The following is a 22,762-nucleotide window of genomic DNA, read 5'->3' as shown; positions in this document are numbered from 1 at the left end:
AGACTCCTAAACAAACCCAGGCTCATGCTCCTCCTGTGTTCTTCCACCGTGCTCTAGACCATCCTGCTGGAAAAGGACAATCACAGTATTTCAACTCTGGGTTTATGTCTGTCTTCCAGACCAGAGTATAAATTTCTTGAGGGATTTTATAAGAAATGTGCATATTTATTTATTTTCATGATGGCTAACATTTTTTAAGCACTTACTATTGGCTGATATTTGCTTTATATATATTCTTTTAATCTTTACAACATGATGCTAAGAGAGTTATTGTATCCATTTTATAGATGAAAAAACTAAAGCACAGGTGACTTCCCTGGTAGCTCAGTGGTTAAGAATCCACCTGCCAATGCAGGGGACATGGGTTCAATCCCTGGTCCAGGAAGAGCCCACATGCTGCGAAGCAACTAAGCTCCTGCACCACAACCACTGAGCCTGTGCTCTAGATCCCGCAAGCCACAACTATTGAGCTCGCGTGCCACAACTACTAAAGCCCGTGTACCTTGAGCCCGTGCTCTGCAACAAGAGAAGCCACCGCAATAAGAAGCCTGAGCACCACGCTGCAATGAAGAGTAGCCCCCACTTGCTACAACTAGAGAAAGCCCACGTGCAGCAACGAAGACCCAACACAGCCAAAAAAAAAAAAAAAGCAGCACAGAGAATTTAAGTACCTTGCTCTCAGCCACAGAGCTAATAAGGGCTGAGCAAGGATTTGAACCCAAGGCAGTCTTGCTCCAGAATCTGCTCTAATACTGCCTTCCCTAGTAAAAAAAGGGGAAATAAATAACTTGTTAATTTAACGTTAAATTTGGTATATTACAAATACCATCAAAGTCAGAAACATGGATACAAGTAAAGAATTTGAGAGAGCTGCATAACTTACAAGGGGTATAAGGAATTCATAGGATGGTCAGAAGTAAATTTCAATAGAGCCATGAATAAAATAGAAGCCAGTATGCACTACTTTCATGTGAATTATTCTCAGCATTTCTGTTTACCAGGAGTGCTTCACCTACAAGTACACAGTAACTTTATATATTCAGTGAGGTCAGATATTTCAATATAACCTAAAAAAATGTATTGGAAAGGGGCATTTCCTGAAATCTTCACTGTGTTTGCAACAAATCCTCTAACAGCCCAGCCTGTAGACCTGATTTGTCTCAGCTGCTCAGAGGAAATAGTTAGGGTCCATTATAATGTATGAATTCTTAGCCAAAGTCAGGAAAATGAACAGATAAGTGAGGAACTCTGTACTCTGGGCAGCAGAGTGGTAAGAACTAACATTAGGGTAGCCCAAGAAATTAAGAAATCCAGCTAAGGACATAAAATGAAAATCAAGTCAGGTGCTGGTGCTATGGAAGTGAAGGGAAGGTAGAATGTGAGAGAGAGGGAAACCAGTTCTATTAAACTATACTAAAGGATCAAGGGGCCCATGGCTAGCAGTGTGGTAAGGCAACCCTAGTGTGTCTGAGTGTGTGGTTTCAGTCGCTCTGTCAAGGTCGAAGCTAGAAGGTGTGGGGCAGAGGGGGTGCCACAGACCACTCATTCAATACATACAGTATTCAGAGAGGAGAGGAGTACAATGGTACCTACAGAAAGGATTATGAAATGCATTTTTTGAAGGTGCCAGAAAGGTGGATTTACCATGAAGCTAAGCTAATGAAATAGATAGATAGATAGATAGATAGATAGATAGATAGATAGATAGATAGACAGACAGACAGATAGTTTGTTTTGCTTTACACAGGCCTCTGGTTTTGTTTTGTTTTGTTTTGTTTCCTTCATTAGATGTCTCCAAAACCGTATATGCTGTAGACCCCATGCCCTGGAGCCTTAATGAATGAAACAGATGCTCTCCACAGGTGATAAGTCTAGTTCTCAAAGTTACTTTGCAGTTGTGGATGAATGGGAACAAGGGAAGAGGAGGCTGACAGGAAAGCAATGAGGCAATAGTCCTCATATTCCATAAATACTTTAAGGTAATTGTGGTTTTTCCGATTTTCTCACCAGTTTAGTTAGATGCTTGACAGATGCCTGCACATAACAACATGACTGGACCAGTCGGTGAGGTCTTGTTGGCTGAAGAATGAAGGGAAGCCACGCTGGACAATGATGGGATAAAGTAAGAGTGGTGAAAATGGATCTGGATAGAGGTCAGGGCTGCTTTCAACACCGCAGAATTAGCAAAGGAGCAGGGCAGAGGACATTCAGGAGATAAGAGTAAAGTAAGTGGACAAAGTACCCTGTGGCCTCCTTTCCTCGTAGAGGGGCAGGTGAAGTTCAACACTTTCATCTCACATGGAGTAAGGAATCTGCAAGGCCAGAAGAGCTCAGCCTGCAGGCTCATTGCTTTTTATAGCGTTCGGCACGTGTGATGGGGCATTCCAGAATCCACCTCCTGCTCTATCTATAAAGGGTTATAGCAAGACCGCAGTTACTACCATTCTATAACAATCAATCTTCACTTCTATTTTTCCCTTCATTATCTGGCCCATAGAAGGCCTGGTCATGGTCCACTACTGAAATATAGGTATATTTTCACGACTCATAAGAAAGAGGTTCTCTATGCTATTTCTGAAAAGACATCCTATTATCCTTCATAGAGAAACAATGATTTTACGAGGGGTTACTGACATACCAAAATGAAACTATACCCAAATAACAAATATATTTTTGATAGAATTGAGGCATACTTTGTTTTCATTTACTATGCCATATTATATTTCTTAATATATTTTTTATTCCAAAGACTCAGGGTGTTTTATTTGATCAACATGGATGAATTTTATTGTGCAACTACGACATACCAGGCACTAGAAAATATGGGGCTTCAAAAATGAGTTCTTTACGGAACTTACTTAAAATTTTCAATAATAAAGTTCTTTTATTAATTTAAGATTTAGATAAGCCTTCAGCCATACTTTCTTCCTCTCAAACATCACTGCCTTTTTGGTAGCACTATGTCAAAGTAAGAAAATAAATGCCTAGATTTACCAAAAATAAACGCAAGATTTATCTTTGATTTATAAGTCAGATATAAATCAGATACCTCCAAGTAACACAATCCAAACTTCATAAGGAAAACTAGCTAACGTGAGCCTAAGAGAATCTTGCACAGAGCCAGCAGTTATTATTACAAAGAAACATTAAAAAAGGATTGGAAAATCAGAGAGAGATAATATCAAGCCTGCCAAACCAAAGCCTAATATTGCTAGAGGGAAGATTTTCATTGCTGATTTAACCAAACACACACTTGTAGCTCTAAGGATTCATGGAATGTAATTAGCCTGCTTATCAAGAACAGTGCTTCCTAACACAATTTAAGTACTTCATCGGGAGGGTTTTTTTTTTTTTTTAATTAAGCAAAATTCGAGTCAGGTATATTCCTAAATTGCTGGCAGTTGCCAAATAAAAAACGCAGTTAGCAGCACAGCAGTATTTTAACTGCTTAACTGTGTCAAAGTTTCTGATTTCCATAATTAGTGGAGATGCAGCCCAACACCACAGGCAAGAGCTGAAAGGAAATCTACGCACGGCCTACAGCTGCGCTGACGGATTTTTTCACCAAAGCTCTCCCAACTAAGCCTTGTGAAGTCCTAGCCCTGACAGTCTACAAACACTCTGAGGTCTCAAGGTTTATCTTTAAAATTCTCCACAATTAATGTACTTTCATTGCAAAGTAATGCATTTCCAAGTTTATTTTAATACAACGTAACCAACACTTACTGAATACAAACTACTTGCTGACAATTTTACATAAATTACCTTACTTCTCACAATAATAGGCACTATTTCTATCACCACTTTGTGGTGAGGAAACTTCAGCTCAGAAAAGTTGAGAAACATTCTTAAGTTTATGAAACGGAGATGGGATCTAAGCCACACAAGTTTCTATTTGTTCTCCAATACATTACACTATACTGTTTTAAATCACTTTTCAGTTAAATGAGTTAACTCTTCTTCCTCGAATTACCTAGGTGAGAGGACAGCAACCTTTTCTGTAAAGGACCACATAATAAATTTTCTAGGCTTTGCGGACCATATGTGGTCTTTTCCGGTCACAATAACTCAATTCTGCCATTGTAGTGTGACAGCAGCCGTACACGATTCTTAAACGAATGACGTGGCTGTATTCCAGTAAAATTTTATTTACTAAAACAGGTGGCAGGCAGATTTGGACAACAGCTTATAAACTCTTAATGTAAGTAAAATTCACGTTCCAGACCGGATGCGTATTTATCTTCAGGTTTGGTATAATCACCTGTACTAGTTTGAGAAGAATAGGTTGTAAGAAAATTGATTAAAAAAAAAAAAAGCCAATACCAAAAGGTAAGGGAAAGAGATTTGACTTTTCTATATTATCCTTTACCAAATAATCTAATAAGGACGACAGAGAACCTATATGCTCCTCCCCTATTCCCTCAGCCGCAGGTCCTCTGCTTCCACTGGGCCCAGGGGCATTTCCACAGCCTCTGGCACCCTGGACATAGCAGGTCTCCCCATCAGTTGTGACTCTCCTCACTTAGGTAACTGCCCCCTATCTTTCCACCTAACTGGAATCTACCACTGGAGTCCAGTGAATTTACTAATTATCCCTTCTACATCTTTTATGTCATCTCTCTATGTCTTTGCTGTTAGGAAAACTGTCCCACTCTCTCCATTCACTGATTCCAAGAGCTAATTGAAAAACTGCTTTACTGCATTCCTAGTGCAAAATTCCTAGTCCTTTGATTCACCTCTAAAATATCATTTTTTAAACATGCCAACTATACTTGTGTATTGTTTCAACTGTTGACTCACTTATTTCAAACACTACAACACTAATACCATAAAAGAATTAAGAGAATCCCTTAAGAGCTCATTGTCACTGGATAAAACTGGTAACTGGCAAAAGCTGTTAAGATTGATTTTAGAGATTTAGCTTTGTTTTCATGCTCTGAATGATGAGAGGAAAGGGTTACCTTCACTTTCACACAGAACTGGAAGGTAAAGGTTATTCCATTGTACAACACTAATGACTATTTGGGGTATCAAAATCTAGCAGCTGAGGTAGAAAAATATCATGGGGACACTGAAATGTCTGAATGTAGTAAAATAATGTACAGAAAATAAAATGAAATATGACATTACAAATTCCTGTTAAGAAAGAATGTCATTGATTGATAAGTGTTTCTCAAATAATTTAATGAAAAAGAATAAGATATTCAAATTCTTCATGTTTGTTGGATGTTACCAAGATCTTCACTGAGACCACGCAGCAGGAAACACTGTCAGGAAATGTACACTCAGGACAGTCTGGTACTTTCTCATCAGCTCTTAACTGCTGTTCTTTTCTCGCTCCTCTTTGGGTTACATCACTGTGCTCACGCTGTCTCACTCTTCTCTCTGTTGGTGGCAACAGTGTCCTCTCTTTGATCTCCTCAGTTCAATTTTAAAGAAGCTTGAAAAGGACCTCTTGTTCAATTTTTTTTTTTGTTTTTTTGTCTTTACTTTGTTGATGTTTGTGGCTTATTTCTCTCAAGTTGGCTAATAATAACACACAGTTGACCCTTGAACAACACTGGCTTGAAGTGCATGGGTCCACTTGTACTCAGATTTCAACAGTAAATAGTACAGCTCTACACGATCCGGGGTTGGCTGAATCCCCAGGTACACAACCAGGGATACGGAGGAACCAGGAATAAGGAGGGTCAATAATAAGTTGCTTGTGGGTCTGCACCTCTAACCCTGGTGTTACTCAGAGTCAACTGCCCTCTCATTTTTAAAAACTGATTTACCAAAAGAGATTCTGAAAATGCTGTCTGAAGAATCTGCCTCTCTTAGGAGAGAACATTATAGACGACATGTAACTTCACTTTTAAGCAAGTATTCAGAGTGGTTTCATTGCTCAAAGTGAGAGTTCAGAGTAAAGAAATACGGTCACCAATGAGGAGTTAATGTCTTAAAAAAGAATCACACAAAAGAAATTCAGTAGTCACATCAGTGCGGCAAACGGTGCATATTTCATACACTTCCAGGAAAGGCTCCATGCGCGCTCATGCATCAGCACCTCGGAGAAGGCCTGCACAAAGAAACCCTGCTAAATCTGACTGGTACCCCCTGAGCTTGTCTGACCCCTGAAACTTTTACCCCCAATGCCTCTTACTACCTCTTAGAACTACTTCATGGAAAGCCGCCAGAGAAGCTTTCGGAGAACTAATTAATAGTTCATTAAATTTAAGAGGCAATTAAAAATTTAGATACATCCTGATGTACTTCATATTTCTTCCGGAAATTCCTAATACAGGTGAATATATCCGTCTAATATGGTTGCATACAATTCCTGATATGATTGAATGTCTCAGCCATAGTGAAAAATAAGAAGTTATGACTTGGAACTATTTATCAATGAACATAATAAATCCACCATGATCAGAGGGGAGCCTAGCCTGTTTTTGCCATTAAACTAAGTGTGACTTTGGGTTAGAAATTTAAAGTCTGGGAGCTTCGATTCACTTATATGTAAAGTGGGGCTAGATTTGTTCCATCTACCCAGCTGGTACATTTGGAGAACCAAGTGATTAAGATCAAGACCAAGAAGAATTTCTCATGAACAATAAAGTTTTATAAAAGCATAGAAAATTATAAAAGTATGAGAGTTGAGTCAAAAACTATCCACACTCTGGTTATATTAAAACTTCTGTTGGCCACACTGTCTTATCAGTGCCTTCTGTTCAAGGCTACTGTCTCCCCAGTTACTGCTGTGCAGGTGTGGACATGTTACATCAGTTCATTTGTAACTGTGGTGTGAGCAAAAATGGATGCCCCACTTGTGATTTGCATGAAAAAAGAGCAGTGTGCAGCAATTTGTTTTTTTTTGTGGTCTGAGGGTATACCTGGTGCCATTATTACTACAGTATGGAGAAAGCATTTTGTTGCAAAGTGTGTATGTATGGATAGAGATGCTTATTGAACAGCTGAAGCCTAAACTTCGGATTAAACGCAGAGGACTGCTATCCAAGGGCGTTGTGATCTTACGTGACAATGCGCTTCTGCACACTTTTGCCCACACTGTTGTCACTCTGAAAAAACTTCGTTTTGAGGTGTTAAAGCATCCTCTCTATAGTCCTGATCTTGCTCCATCGGACTTTCACCTGTTTGGTCCCCTGAAAGCAGCCCTGCGAAGGACGAAGGTTCACTTTGGATGAAGAAGTGAACACAGCAGTGCAGCTCAGCCTAAAACATTTTTAAATGTGGGGATACAAAAACTTGTTCACAGTTGCACAAAGTGTATTGGAAAGCAAGGAGATTATATCGAAAAATGATGTATTTGTCTTTTCTAAAAGTTAATTAAAATGAATTCTATAGCCACAGTGTAGATAATTTTTGACTCACCCTTGTATAAAAAGGAATATATTTCAAATAGAGCCTCAGTTTCCTTTTTATAGAGCCACATCAAACACCATTGTGATTTCTGCCTTTCTTGAACTCTGAGTAGAATACTGTCTTATAATTGCTAAAGATCTCATTTTACTTAGTCAGAAACTAAGTTTTGTTTAGTCACTAATCATAATAATGTATCATCAATTTTTTTTTCAGAAAACACAGGGCAAAAATAAGAAATTCAGAAAACTTTGTTTAAAAGAAGAGATTTATTGCAAAGTGGTTTGTGAGCAGTACAACCTTACTCAGGGCTCTATTACGAACCCATCTGTGGCAACCCTTCATTCCCAGTGAATAAAGACAGTAGGGCTCTATATTCTCTGAGTCCTTCATTAAACTATTGATCCCTTTAGCATTATCCATAATGTTCCAGCAGCTCAGCACGTCAACTGGTGAAGTGCTGGTCTCTCACTCCTTTCAATAACTTGTGCACTTTATGGAGAGGAAGTCACAATGATTTATTTACCTGACATTTTCCAGTCCGGATGTCATACAGGGCCACTGAACCATGGCGAGCTCCAACTGCTATTCTGTGATTCCGCTCATAATAGCTGACCATGTAGAACCTGGATTGAACATTTTAACAACAACAAAAATGAAAAAACAGGTGAGATGACCTGCACATCAAAGTGGGTAGCAACACACTTCAAAGATTAAAGTCAGCTCCGATATATATTTTTAAATAACTATATGTATGTCTATAATTAACATATTGAGATTTTTCAGAAATGTTTTATTGTAGTAATTCTTAAAATCAACTGAAAGAAAAATGATGCAGAATACCACTTAGGCCTGTTAATGATTATTTTCAATAGAAAACAACTTCATAATTACAAACACCCTTGGATTTTGAAACAAGAAATAAGGGTCAAATACAAAAAAGATTAAACATGAAAACTCAGTTTTGCTACAGTGACTATTATGCAAATATTTCTATTTGAACAGAAACAGAAAAGATGAAAAGGCTTACATATTCAATCTAATTATGTTCTCATGGTTTATTAAAGTATTAAGGAATGAAAAATACTTCTGGCAGAACAATCATAAAAAAGCTACATAACTATGATGCTTAAACGTTCATATCAATGATTTAGAATGAAATTAGAAAGCTATCCACCAAAAAAAATTATCTGGCAAATTCTCTAGGGTTTCCACATTTATCAGTTTTATCTAAATGGTGACTATTGGTCGTATAAATAAGCATATTTGGTGATTTGGCATTGCATGATTTAGGGAGGATGCCTTGAAGGTTGTAAAAGCTTGATTTATTTTTATTTGTGTATTTTTCTAGATTAATTTTCATGACTTGATTAAGCATTTGAATTCCTGATCTAGGCTGTGTCACGATTTAATGGCCACATGGCTAGAGCCTGGGAAGGTAAGAATAAAAATTATTAGATGTGTAAATAAGGTATGATTTTAGGGCCCCAAAGAGGTTTTCTTGTTGTTGTTTTGTTTTGAGATATTTTTCTTTTGATGTGAACCATTTTTTTTTTAAGTCTTTATTGAATTCATTACAACACTGTTTCTGTTTCCTGTCTTGGTTTTTTGGCCCCAAGGCATGTGGGATCCTAGCTCCCTGACCAGGGATGGAACTTGCACCCCCTGCACTGGAAGACAAAGTCTTAACCACTGAACCATCAGGGAAGTGCCAGACACAAAGAGTTTTGAATATGCCTTCCCATTATCTAGTCATATTGTCTCAGTGAGTGTCACCCAGATAACTAAATGGCCTACCCTCAATATTTCTGAGAATATTACATCAATTCTACTACATATTCCTTGCCTTTTTTCCCTGTGATTCCCTGCTACCAATTTAAATTTTCTGTTATTATTTTTGTAAAAGACAGGAGGAGGCAAATCAGATGACAGAAAAGAAATATTTCTCTAATGCTTTCTTGAGATTGACATAGAGTAAAAAAAACCTGTAGGGCATAGGACTCCATTTCTGAAATTCTGGTAAGAGAGGCTGATAGACAGAGGGAGAGAGAGATTTGTGAGCATTTTGAAATCAGGGACAGTCTGACAAAGCCCTTTTGGCATTCACAGACATTATGACATTCATACATATTTAATAAATCTGGAAAACAAGCTATTAAGTGTCTAAACTTTTTGTTTGATACTTATTACCAGGTAACGGATTCAACAATACTTCTGTCCTACCCCGAAGCCTGATGCAGTGAGGCAGCTTTTTCCCCCTTAGTGGAAGATGAATGCTTCACTTTCAGTCGCGTGAAAGACGGTCCTTGAGGAGGTCTCGAGGGGTTCTGCCGTGCTCAGGTATGGGACATTCTCTCTGTACACAGGTTTGAGGGAAGGAAGGGGACTGGGGACTCCTGAACTCTATGGAGCTTTAGCAAAAAGCTTCTTAAAAGCGTTTCTTGTCTAAAGCATCCTAATCACTGTCAAGCATCCTAATCACTGCCAAGAAGGTAGGAATCAGCATTCAAGATTTACTGTATACAAAGATGACATTTGGATAGGCAAATGGTTTCAAGCTGCAGAATGGTGACCCGTGTAGAGGTGAAGAAAAGGTGGTCCTTTGTATTGTAAAGTTGGAGTAACGAAAATTTCCAAGAGACTTTTATGATGTAATGTTATAAGCAGCAGAACACTTTATTGTAATGAAATCCTCCTAAAATGGGGGTGGGTGGGTTGTGATGATTGTTACACTGTGATTTTTCAATAAAGGGTGAGTAAATTCCCTTAAAAAAAAAGTTTAATATTTCCACACTCAAAAATAAGAGAGATTTAGAAGAGTTTAAAAATGTTTACTGGTGGGGGGTGGGGTGGTGGTGGGATGAACTGAGAGATTGGGGTTGACATAGATACGCTAACGTGTATAAAATAGAAAACTAATAAAAAATGTAAAAAAAAAAAAAGAGGATAGGAAACAAACACAGATCACAGTAGTATTTAATGGTGCCTGTAACTCTGTCACTGATAGAAATCACAGATATTTTGTATCCCACTACAGTCGTTTCAGATATCTCAACATATTTACAATCATCACGACTTAGAAATGTCAGTGCTTTGTAGGCCTGTTGCTAGATCTTAATTAATGCATTAATAAAGAAGCAAACATATAAAAGAAATAAAAATAAAAATTAAAATATTTACTATTTTGCTATTCAATAATTAGTGGTCTAAGTACTAGGCATCACTATATACCTATATTATGCCTTTATCTACATCACATCTAAACACACATAAGCCTACACAATTTAAATCCTATTAGAGTAACATGGAATATAATATCTAACAAATGTTTTAACAAATATCTACTCTGTGCAGGTTAATAGCCACAGGAAAATAACATTTCCAGAGGTATTTTGTTGTCCATTATGAAACTCTGCACAGATGTAACAGCCATACTGCCCAAATCCTGCTGCAAAACAGGACTAAAATCACCCCTCAAAATAATCCTCTTCAGAACAAACCGTTGGCAAAACACATTTATGTTGACAAAATTTTACTTAGTTAAACTTGAATCTAAAAAGTTTTTGTTACATTGACCATTTTCTATCCTCATCCTTCTATATCACCTACAGACACCATTATTTATGGGAGAAAAAAAGATCAAATCTATTCTTGGTATCAAATCTTTAGTCTGCCTGAAAGGACCATATATTACAGGTCTGAATTTTTTTTTTTTTTTCATTCTTTGCAATTTACTACTAGACTAATAGTCCAAAAATGTCTTAAAGAATTTTGGACAGTGAAAGTCTCATGGCATGTTTTTAATCTTTGGATTTCTTGTTAAACGTTTTATTCCTTTAACAGTGTCTTCTTTAACAGAGGAAATCCAAGGTATGTATGCACTCACTTCCCAAGTCTCTACTCTGGGGACTGGCCGCAGTGAGTCCATCTCTGCTGCGGGTTTCCAGAGCCCATCATGCACCCAGACTACTCTTTTCCCGGAACCAGTTCTCCACCGAGAGGCTGTCAAGATTAAGGATGGTGAGATACACATTATTTGCCCCCACCCCCAAAGGTATCAGTGGATTGAAGAGCAGGATCCATCATGGTTTTTAAGACTATTTTAGTCTTGACCTGATCCCACACGGAAGTCTTGAATTCCTTCGAAATTTGGGAGGAGGGTTTTCAAATAAGGGTTCATCTGTGCTGAGCCTTCTGGAAATGGTGTCTCAGTCTCTAGTTCACTGCACTGATAACATGCACTTGGGCAGTATTTCTTGGGCAACAACCTGCCAAGTACCTTTCTGGTATACTCAAGTCACAACAATGGTTCTCCTCCTCTTGGCCCCCCAGAAGGAAACTGTCAAGTCAGATTAAACATTACCACTCAAGTATACGAAAGACGAATGAAGTGGAACCGAGTAATGTTGCAACGTGTATTTCTTGCTGGGCCCGGAGTGCTCATCATCCCCAAATGTTAAAGTCACTGATCTCCGTGCTTTCATTACTGTCCACGTGCAGCCAGAGGGCTCCTTTTCAGCCGTAGATCAAATCACTTCCCTCGTATGTCCACAACTGTCCTTCAAGACCCGACGTGATCCGACCCTCACACCTCTTGGACCTCATTTCCTCTTCCCTTCACTCACTCTGCTCTGGTCAGCTCATCTCCTTATACTTTTGTGATTATTCCAAGAGCCCACCCGCTTCGGAGCTTAACATTTGCTGTTCCCTCTACGTGAAAATCTCATCTGCCCGGTATCCCCAGGGCTTGTGCCCTCTCGCTTCATTTAGGTTTCTGTCCCAAGGTTATCTTGATAAGCGAGGCTGTCGTATTTAATACAGCAGCCTTTCCTCCACTGCTCATGAGTCCGATATCCTATTTTTTCTTTATTGTACTTATCATCTCTTTGATATTAAACAATAATTTTTTGTTTATTGCTTGTTTCCCTCCATCAGAGACTTTATCTTTAGTTGAATGTATGAACCCATAAACAGGGTCCAATCGAGCGGGATCCACCAGTGCAAAGTTTAATGCTGTAAGAAGTCCAAATCACTATGCTTATGCTTCAGTGACTAGTATACAAACTAGGCTAAACATATCAATTTTTAAGACCAATGAATATTTTATAATGTCTAAAATAATAATTGGCATAAACAACAAAGGAAATAAAAACTGTCTAAAAAAAGTTAGGCAGAAATCAAGACACAGAAAGCAGCCCCATGACCCTTCTAAAAAATGTATTTTCAATTGAGACAAACAATTGCAGATTTACAAAAAGATATCTGTAAAGGCACTTGAAGTCTGAGTACATTAGTATGAGACTGACAGTTGCATATTGGAAATTATGTAATTATGTCTTAGGGAACTAGAAAAGATCATTTGGTCTGAAACTCAAGGAGGCAAATATAGTCTAAATAATGATATATGTGATAAAGTATATATTTTTGGTATAAATGTTCTGGGAATAAAAATTATTCTAAGAATTTGTATGTGTGCCAGGTACTTACATAGGCACACATAAATTTCATTGAACATGGTATTATCACACGAAACATAATTAAAAGAAATAATCACTTCTCGATCATTACTAAATAGTAGAATAGGTTATTATATTTCTCCAAAGCATATTTGTGACATCAACTCCTCAGAAGTAACTCACAAGAAGGTGCCACCACCCCATAACAATGTGATTTATGATGTGAAACACAAATGTGAATTGGATCCACTCCTGGGCAGGATCCTGGAGCAAATCACGATGCTTAAGAGTTTGCCAAGTGTCCAATACCTGAGACTAAATAACTTTGGTACTTTCTACTTATAGTCTCCCTTGAATTGATGACCTTTTTTATTTTTATTAAAAATGGCCCTCAAATAAGAAAAATTTGTGTGAAACTTAAAAGCCAATTTGGAATAATACAGGAAGAGCAAACACGCAACTCTCAGCAGAGGTATGATTTAGGAGAAAGACAGAAACCTGTAAAATCACTTTCTCAACTATGACTTTAATAATATGCAATGATCTCAGGATGTTAATACTGTACATAGTGTCTTTGAGCATTAAAATGCAACAAGGAACACTCTTCGACTAATCCAAAATTCATCTCCAGCTAAAATGAACCCACCTAAAATCTAAGGATGTAAGGAATAGAATGTATGGGCTATAACTATGATTTATAATTATTTACAAGTCACTAACTGCTACTGAGGACAAACTGTGTATCAGGCAGTTTCCTGAGAACTTGTATACATAAATATTTCCAGGAGTTGTTGAGGTATTAGGAGCCATTCTTATCTAGTTGCTTTTACAAATTCTTGATGTTGATTTAAAATGGTTTGAAAACTTTGGACTCTTTGTTTAAAAGGTATTAAGGCAATATGCACTTGCAAAAACCACCACTAATAAGTATGTAGTAAAAAGTAAGTCATTCCTCTCATACTCTCTCCTTTACCGAGGGTGAATTACTGTTAACAATTTGGTGGATCTTCCCAGCTTTTTCTAATTTTTTTTAAAAAATGGTATCACATTACATCTATTATTCTGCAACTGCCTTTTCTTCCCTCAATAGTTCATGGAACACCCTCCCACATCAGTACACCTGAATCCACATCATCCTTTCTCACACCTGCATGTACTCTTGTGCACGTATACTCATTATTTAACTATTCTCTTTCTGATATTTAAGTTATATTATACACAGATTCTTGTATACGCAGGTGAGTATTTCTGTATGATAGATTCCCCAAAGCAAGATTCTGGATTAAAACATACACACATTTTTAAATCTCGATAGGCAATGCCAAATTACCTTCAATTCCCCGTAAAGGTAAAACAGTGCCCCCACTTGGTATGATCAAATTTTCTACTTTTTTTTGCCGGTAAGAGGAAAAAATGCTATCACATTTTTGTTTTAATTTGCATGAAATAATTTTTTAGGTTGGTTCATTTGATTACACTCTGCAGGATATATATGCAGATTTTTTTTATAATGAAAACAAAATTTATTTAAAATCTAATCCACACACTGCATCCCTTTATTCATCGTGCATACTGGATGCGGAGAGCAACACCTCAATACCCACGATGTGCACCCAATAACCCATGGACAAGATCTAGGCCCTAAACACAGGCAAAGCTGCTCTCCGCGAAAGAACGGCAGGCCTTCTGCACTGCAGCAATGCACAGTTTGACAAGAAGGTACCAATGACAACCCCCTTGCTGGCCAGGATGAGATGGGAAAGAGCTCTTCTGAGGCCATCATGTGAGCAGCCAGGGCCTAAAAGATTCAGGAGTCGGTCCTCAGAGCACTGGCCAATAGCCCTCAGGGATGTCAGAGCTGCAATCAAGGCGGGAGCTTTGTAGAAGAGGAGGCACCTTACAGACAAGTTTGTACACCTCCTGCGACAGAACTCTCCTTGCTGCTAATATGTCTGAATGATTAAGAGACATGAAAGTTGGGACTTCTCTAGTGGCTCAGTGGTTAAGAATCTGCCTGCCAATGCAGGGGACGTGGGTTCAAGCCCTGGTCCAGAAAGATCCCACATGCCACGGGGCAATTAAGCTCGTGTGCCACAACTACTGAGCCTGCACTCTAGAGCCCAAGAGCCATAACTACTGAGTCCAAGTGCCACAACTACTGAAGCCTAGAGCCCATGCTCTGCAACAAGAGAAGCCACCACAATGAGAAGCCTGCGCACCACAATGAAGGGTAGCCCCGGCTCGCCACAACTACAGAAAGCCCACGTGCAGCAACAAAGACCCAACGCAGCCAATAAATAAATAAATTTATGGGGGAAAAAAAAAGAAAGACATGAAAGTGGCTTTAGTGAATGCATCAGCCCAAGGCAAGCTGTGTGAGTTTTGGGGGGTGTGAGCAGTGGAGGGTGGGGGAATGTTTTCTACAAGTGCTTCAGTGATGCACACCAGTTCAAAAGACAAAATGTAAAGACCCCTCATTCTGGGATGGTGATGGACGCTGGCAAATTCCATTTGAGAGTCACGACTTCCTACACAGCATCTTGCACCCTGTAAATCACCAACAGATGCTTCCTGAACAACATCGCTGAGTATTTAGTAGGCAAAATACTTTCCTTCTGAAAAAACTTGCTATAGGCACGCTGAAGCTGGGTTGTTAGAAGGAGAACTAGAAGCAGAGTTTCTACAAGGAAAAATACCATGACTGTTGAGGGTGTATTGTATGATGGCTGAGAGACACGTCTCTTATCACCTGACTCTTCCACTTACTCATTGTGTGACCTTGAGCAAGTTAGGTAACTTATTACCTATGCCTCAGCTTCCTCATCTGTAAAATGGGAACAATAATAGCACCTGATATGACCGTCATGAGGACTAAATGAGTTAATAATATGTGTAAAGTACTTAGAATCGTTCCCGGCACATAATAAGTACTTGCTGTAGTAAGTACACACTTCCATAGCCGACGTAATTATCAGTACCACCACCACCTGCATCTTTGACTACATGCCACAGAAAGGATGTAAAAAGTGAGGTTATTTTGCTATTTTCCTAGGGCAGATAAGTGCTAATAACATGGTAATAAATAAGGGAAACGAGTTCCCCCAAATATTTTAAACTTGCCTATTTCTTAAACACTTGTGATTTGCAGATATAACCTGATAATAGCAAATTATCTCAGTTTCGGCTTAAAGCTGCTAATACAAATGATATGGACTTTGGTTTGAAACTCTTCTCTATATCATTTCAAACAGTCTGAAAATTTAATATTCTTTCTGTTATACAGTGAAATGGAATACTTTTGGAAGCTTCACAGATTTGTTTTTTCAAGAAGAACCTAATATGGAAAGACAGTCGTCTGCTGGGGAGGTTTTAGGAGTAGGGATATGGACTAAAATGGTTTTAGAAGGGTTTCTACTCATGTGAGTAGAGGAGTAATAGTTATAGTTATTGTAAAAGGTATTCTATAAAACAGTACTAATTTAAGAATTTTACTAGAAGTTAGGATAGAAACTGTTTTATATCCCAGTACTGTTATCATCATCCAGGATAAGTACAAACCAAAGATTTGGAGGAGTTTTTTTAAAAAGTGAGCTCATGCACTGTTCTAAGTAGACAGTGTTCATTTTCTTACTGGATTTTAAGTGCCCATTTAGGATGAATGGAGCTGATTCAGCTTTTCACGTGAAAAGCAGAATCAATCAGTCTGTCTACATAATAACAAAGTTTAAGAAAAGGTAAACTATGTCTGAAAATACAGACTTTTAACTCCTCTGTCTGGATTTTTTTCCCCACTCAGTTCAAAACTTTAAATACTTATTTTACCCTGAATGTTCTGTATCTTATCTATGTTATAGCTTTAATGTTTTCCCAATGATTTTTTTTCATTTGTATTATTCTAATACAGTACATCCAATTTTAAAGGAATACACACTTACTGTAAAAAAGAAACAGAGACTATAAAAAAATAAACACTTAAGAAAGGAAAGTTATCCTTTACCACAAACCCCCTCCGCCACCCCAGGTAACCAAGAGAAACACTTTGGGGTGTGTCTTTCTGGATTTTCCCCCTCTTCATATGTATTCATGTATGTACATACCTGAATATCAATCCTTATATATAGTTTTCTTCTTCAAAAATGATTTTATTTTACATACTTTTCTGAAACTTTGCTCGTTTCTCTTTAAATTTATCTCATACTGGCATCTTTCCAGGTCAGCAGAAAGGGATTGTCCTCAGTCTTTTTAATGGCTGTATGGTATGCCGCTGTGCTAGTATCTTTCAACGGAAGCAACTGCTGGTAAGCAATAATTACACTAGAGGGTGCTAGTGAACGACCGTGTTTAACACAAAGTACATTTTCTATGCAAAATTATACTAAGAGGCCAACTGAGAGATAATCAGTTAAATCCATGAAAACCCTATAAAATTCTTTAAATTTCAATGTCTATACTACAAAGACAGGTGATTTATCCATTTACAGTAAATTTTTATCCTGAGTTCTTTAAAGTTAGCGTCCTCCCTACTCCTACGACTGTCGTTTTAATACCTACTAAGAAGCCCAAGTAGCTGAGCCATTAAATATATTGCATGGGTCTATGATGGAGAATTTCTTCATTCTTGGCAGGGAAATACGCAATGGAAAAGAATACACACTATAAGTTTTGCAAAGTGATTGTTGATTCATTGGTCAGAGATTTACAATTGCATTTAATATTGTATTTCATTCAGTGACAGCCAATCTTGCATATGGAAATACCTTAGAGTTTGGAGTCAGAAGGATTTCTCTGCCTGATAAACATCTAGTCATCTTTTTTTTCTTTTTTTTAAATTTATTTTTAAAAATTTTTATTGGAGTATAGTTGATTTACAATGCTGTGTTAGTTTCTACTGTATAGCAAAGTGAATCAGTTACACATATACATATATCCACTCTTTTCCCATATGGGTCATTACAGCTAAAACATCACCAATCCTCCTTTTAACTCCAGTGCACAACTGCCAGGTCCCTCCTTGTGTTCCTCCTATCACAGTACCTGGGAATCTTCTCTGTGTACCCTTCTATCATAGAGTTGTGACATTTCTCTGATTTACCACTCTGTCTCTGCCAAGCCAACTTTAAGGCCTTTGAGGGCGGGGAAGTGCCTGACTGAGCAGATGGAGCGGAGCAGCCCATACTGGCCCAGCCCAGCACAGTGCACGGAGGAAGAAATAAGCTTGGCCTTATTCAAGGAATAGGAAAAAAGACTGATGTGCCCCAAGCATAGTGGATTGAGATTGGGACTTGAAGAATGCAGGTTTGACACGTTTAACAGGATATCATCTGTAACATGAGCCCTAAGTGACGCAGTTTTGCTGCCAGGTATTATGTATCACTCTGGGTACTTGGATAACACTAAACATCTAGGATTCTTTAAGAAGACCCCCTTCTGGGACCAGCAGCACTGGAATTTGAGGAGAGCCAGGAATCCCTAGAAAAATGAAGGGTCCTTTAAAGTAAGTAGAATAAATTTCAGGATTTTGGACTTCCCTGGTGGCACAGTGGTTAAGAATCCACCTGCCAATGGAGGGAACACGGGTTCAATCCCTGGTCCAAGAAGATCCCACATGCTGCAGAGCTAAGCTCGTGCACCACAACTACTAGCCTGTGCTCTAGAGCCTGAGAGCCACAACTACTGAAGCTGGCGCACATAGAGCCTGTGCTCCGCAACAAGAGAAGACACCGAAATGAGAAGCCCGCACACTGCAATGAAGAGTAGCCCCCACTCGCTGCAACTAGAGAAAGTCCGTGCGCAGCAACAAAGACCCAACACAGCCAACAAAAATAAAAATTCCAAAAAAAAAAAAAATTAAATTAAAAAAAAATTTCAGGAATTGTACTGAGCCTCAGAAAAACTAATCCCAGATCTTCCTGTTTAATCCCAGATCTCGTCAAGGATTGGATCCTAGGAAAGGTTATGACTTCAGGATACAGAGGATGGAGAAAATAGAAGAGTTTTAAGAAAGAAGTAAGTCTCACATTTCAGGGCAAGAAAAGGTTCCACTAAATCAGAGGTTCTCCATCAAGAGTGGTCTGTGGATGCCTTGGGGGCCTTATGCTCCTAGTGGGAAGTTTGTAAGATCAAAACTATTTTTGTAAAACTCCTGAGGCATCATGTGACCTTTTCACTGTGTTGAACTGGCACTGATGGTATACAGTGATGGGTAAAACTGCTTGTACTTCAGTTCGAATCAAGGCAGTAGCACCAAACTGTTCTTCACTGCCATGCAATGGTAGTAAATAAAACAACCAAGTGTTTTCACTTAAGAATATCCTTGATGAAGCAATAAAAATTATTAATTTTATTTAAATTTTGGCCCCTGAGTACATGTTTTACTATTCAGTGTGATAGAATGGGAAGTATACACAAAGCACTTCTAATGTCAACTGAAATATGATTGCTGTCTCAGGGAAAATGCTTGGAAGGTTGAGGTGCAAGCTAAACTAGCTGTTTTCTCACTTTCACTGAAAGTATAACTGAGAGAGAAGCTATGATTATTTGCGCCTGGGTATTTGGCAGACATTCTCTTGAAAATGAACTGCTTTGTTCCTGTCCAGGAAAACAACTGACAGAACTTGTTGCCAATGATAAAATTCAAGCTTTTGAGTAAAAATTAGAGTTTTGGAAAATGGTATCTGGCTTCCCAATACTCGCTGACTTTTTTTTATGAGATCAGCAGTGGTATTAGCAAATAAGGGGTTTTGATATTGTGAACTGCAACGTGACAGTATACGGAAAATTTACATATAATTCAGTAATCAATATTTTCCAAAGACAAGTGCATAATATTATAAAATCATGCATGGGTGAAAGACTCACTCCAAAAACCACTCACAGACCCACCCAATGGACTGAACACAACAGCATGAAAAGTTCATTAAAATTACAGATTCCACATTGCAGCTAATCTTTAAAAAATGACCACACGTTGAGTTTTGGTAAACCATCAAAGAAGATGCAAAATTATTTTAAAAATCACTGAAATATGACTCTCTTTTTCAACTCTCTATGTGAAGCCAGATTTTCACCATAAACTTCAACTAAAACAACACACGGGGACAGATTAAAGACATGTGCAGATATAAAAATCCACCTGTCTTCTATTACACCAGACATTGAAGAAATGTGCAACAATGTTAAGCAACGCGACATTTCTCAGTATTTTTTTTTGTTTTGGCAAGTAGTTATTTTTCATAAAAATAAGTTTTTATATCAACAGGAATTGAGTTTTTATTATTAAATAAGTTTTTTATCATTAAATATATTTTTTTAAATCTCAGTTTTAACTTCTAATATATTAAAAATCTATAGATACAACTTTTATAAACAAAAATTCTTTGGGGTCTTCAATTTTTAAGGGGTTCTGAGGCCAAAAGTTTTAGAACCACTGCACTCAATACTGAAAAACAAAACAAACAAAAAAAAAGACTGAAAAACATTTGGCAATCAGAAAGCTGTTTGTAACCAGGGGGATAGAGAGAGATCATTAGCAAAATGGTGGGGACAAAGATCAGATGACAGCAGATGAAAAGGACACGAGAGGTGACAAAATGGATGGAGCGCCGACCCCTCTTCCTGGAGCGGAGGTGAGAGGCTGGACAGTGGAGAGAGGAGACACAGAGGGAAGGAAGGGCTTCAAATGAGAGATGAGTGCATGTTTCCAGACTGAGGAAGAGAAGTTGAGGATAAAAGTGAGAGAAGGGGGTACTCCCCCAGCAGTCCAGTGGTTAAGACTTTGCCTTCCACTGCAGGGGCTTGTGGGTTCCATCCCGGGTCAGGAGCTAAGATTCCCACATGCCTCATGGCCAGAAAACCAAAACATAAAACAGAAGCAATATTGTAACAAACTCAGTAAAGACTTAAAAAAAGATGGTTCACATCGAAAAACTCTTATTAAAAAAAAAAAAGTGAGAGAAGTGTTCTCCAAAAAGCAAGGTCCAAGAGGAGGTGAGAGAGGATGGGAAAGGAAGGATGCAGTAAGGAAGAGGCCTGGGCCTGGGACCCGACAACAGCCATCTCATCCTCCGCTGAGCTGGCGCAACTCTGTGTCACATGGGTGCCTGTGCAGCAGGTGCACACCCCGCCCCTGCAGAATACAGAGCAGGTGTAATATCCGTTCAGTCAACCTGGGCTTCCCTTTCATCCGATCGTCAGCACAAGAATGCCTGTAAGTTTGTCCGTTTGTCAAATGAAGGCTAGAGGTGGGTAATTTGCAATGCGAGGTCCTTTGCAGGTTCCAAATTCTATAACTTGTAATTCTTTAAAAATAATGCAGCAAGGTCACCGCTTAAAGTGAAATAACCGGTGCCACTTGTGACGAAATTAAGGACTAGACACATGAAGCACCACAGCTGGTATCATTATTCAGCCACAGTTATTGAGGGACTATATTGAGTGTTCAGATTTTCTAAACTAAAAATTAGGACAGAGCTCAACAAAGGACTTCTTTAGAATCTGTGAATTTATTTGACAAGTTATTAAAATGCATAAACTCAAATCACTCAGTTATACATCAAATAAACTGCCGCCACTTAAAAGAATAGAAATGCATGAAATAAGGATCTATGTGGGAATTCTGGGGTATACTGCTTTTGGCCAGTTGAAACCCTCTACTGCTTGCTATGGGGCACAATAAAAGAAACAGATGCAAAAATGTCTTTCTTCAAGCTATTCATAATGTACATAATTGTGGAGTTTTAGGTGACTAAAAATCACATGTAGAGGCATATCTAATTTTTGCTCTGAAAAAATCCTAAAACCTCTTACTCTCCAAATATAATCATATTTTCCCATCAACTTATAATTTTATTAAAAAAATCCCTAATCCTTTATTTGTTATGCATTATCTCACTACTAGCCCTCAAGAACATAAGATTGCCTTAAATTTAAAAATTATATTTTAATTTCATTATATTTCCAGAGGTACTTTATCTTCCTTTCTATCTGAGCTTTGATAGTCAGTAGCTCATAAGAGCTTAAATATTTCTATTGCGAGATTAGTAAAGAATATTTTTTGTACAGCAGAAATTAACACATTATAAATCAACTATACTTCAATTTAAAAAAAAGAATTCTTTTGCAAAATGAATAACAAACCATTAAAGTATTCATTTCAGAACAAGTATATATCACACCTGTGTGCGCTATACTGCTTTTCTCTTAGTTTAGTAACATTTGTGCATTTCTACACTTTCATATTTTATGCTATTGTATCAAATAGAGTGGTGTAAAATGAGACAGTTTACATGGTGACCAAAAGAGAAATAATTAATCAAACTGAGGCAAGCATGGCATGCGCCAGCTGACTGGTCTGTATATGAGGGTCTTCACAAGGATATTCAAGTTCAGTAACACAGCAGCTGATAACTGAATTTTAAAAATGAATTCTGAGGAAATTTCAGTTTTGTTTATCCTTCCAAGCCTCGAAAAAAGTGAGTTCTACTTTCTTAGTGTCTGGGGTATTTTTAACTGAGGATGTTGTATTATTTATAGTCTAGGCAATTAAATGTAAATTCCTCAGAACCCTCTGTACTTCTGCCTCTAACAATAATTATCTAGAGTGCCGGATGATGCCTTTTTGAAGATCAGCTAGGAGACTGACAAAGGCAAAGCAAAGTCCAGTGAGATGGGAGGGAATCCAGAGGAATTCATTTCTTAAATATTACCTTACTGTACTTCTTACTCTGCTTATTCATAAACATAAAATTAATTCAATGTTGCAACAATACTGCTGCTAATATATCTGTGTTCTAGAAAGAACTCAGTTTAATTCCTATATAATAAAATAGCTTTATTTGTTACAGTGATGAAAAAGCTGGTGATAGAACTATTTTGTATAACTATGTTTTGAAGGATGTGTGTGCTATAGTCTCTCAAGGGCATTGAGATCTAAGTAATTTTCTTGT

The 22,762-nt window shown here is 38.0% G+C and overlaps 1 protein-coding gene across 2 annotated transcripts in view; it reads right to left on the bottom strand.

Moving 5' to 3' along the window:
* WDR7 (WD repeat domain 7) overlaps nt 1-22,762 on the bottom strand; it is a 328,201-nt gene that overhangs the window by 52,012 nt on the left and 253,427 nt on the right. For both annotated transcript variants that reach the window (XM_057699834.1, XM_057699836.1), the window contains exon 25: nt 7,889-7,988. In XM_057699834.1, the coding sequence (XP_057555817.1) occupies nt 7,889-7,988 (100 nt within the window). The remainder of the gene's footprint in view (nt 1-7,888; nt 7,989-22,762) is intronic.

The sequence above is a fragment of the Hippopotamus amphibius genome, chromosome 11, assembly GCF_030028045.1.
Source record: "Hippopotamus amphibius kiboko isolate mHipAmp2 chromosome 11, mHipAmp2.hap2, whole genome shotgun sequence".
Taxonomy (NCBI): domain Eukaryota; kingdom Metazoa; phylum Chordata; class Mammalia; order Artiodactyla; family Hippopotamidae; genus Hippopotamus; species Hippopotamus amphibius.
The sequence above is the reverse complement of the archived record's forward strand: the minus strand, read 5'-3'. Positions and strand labels throughout refer to the sequence as shown.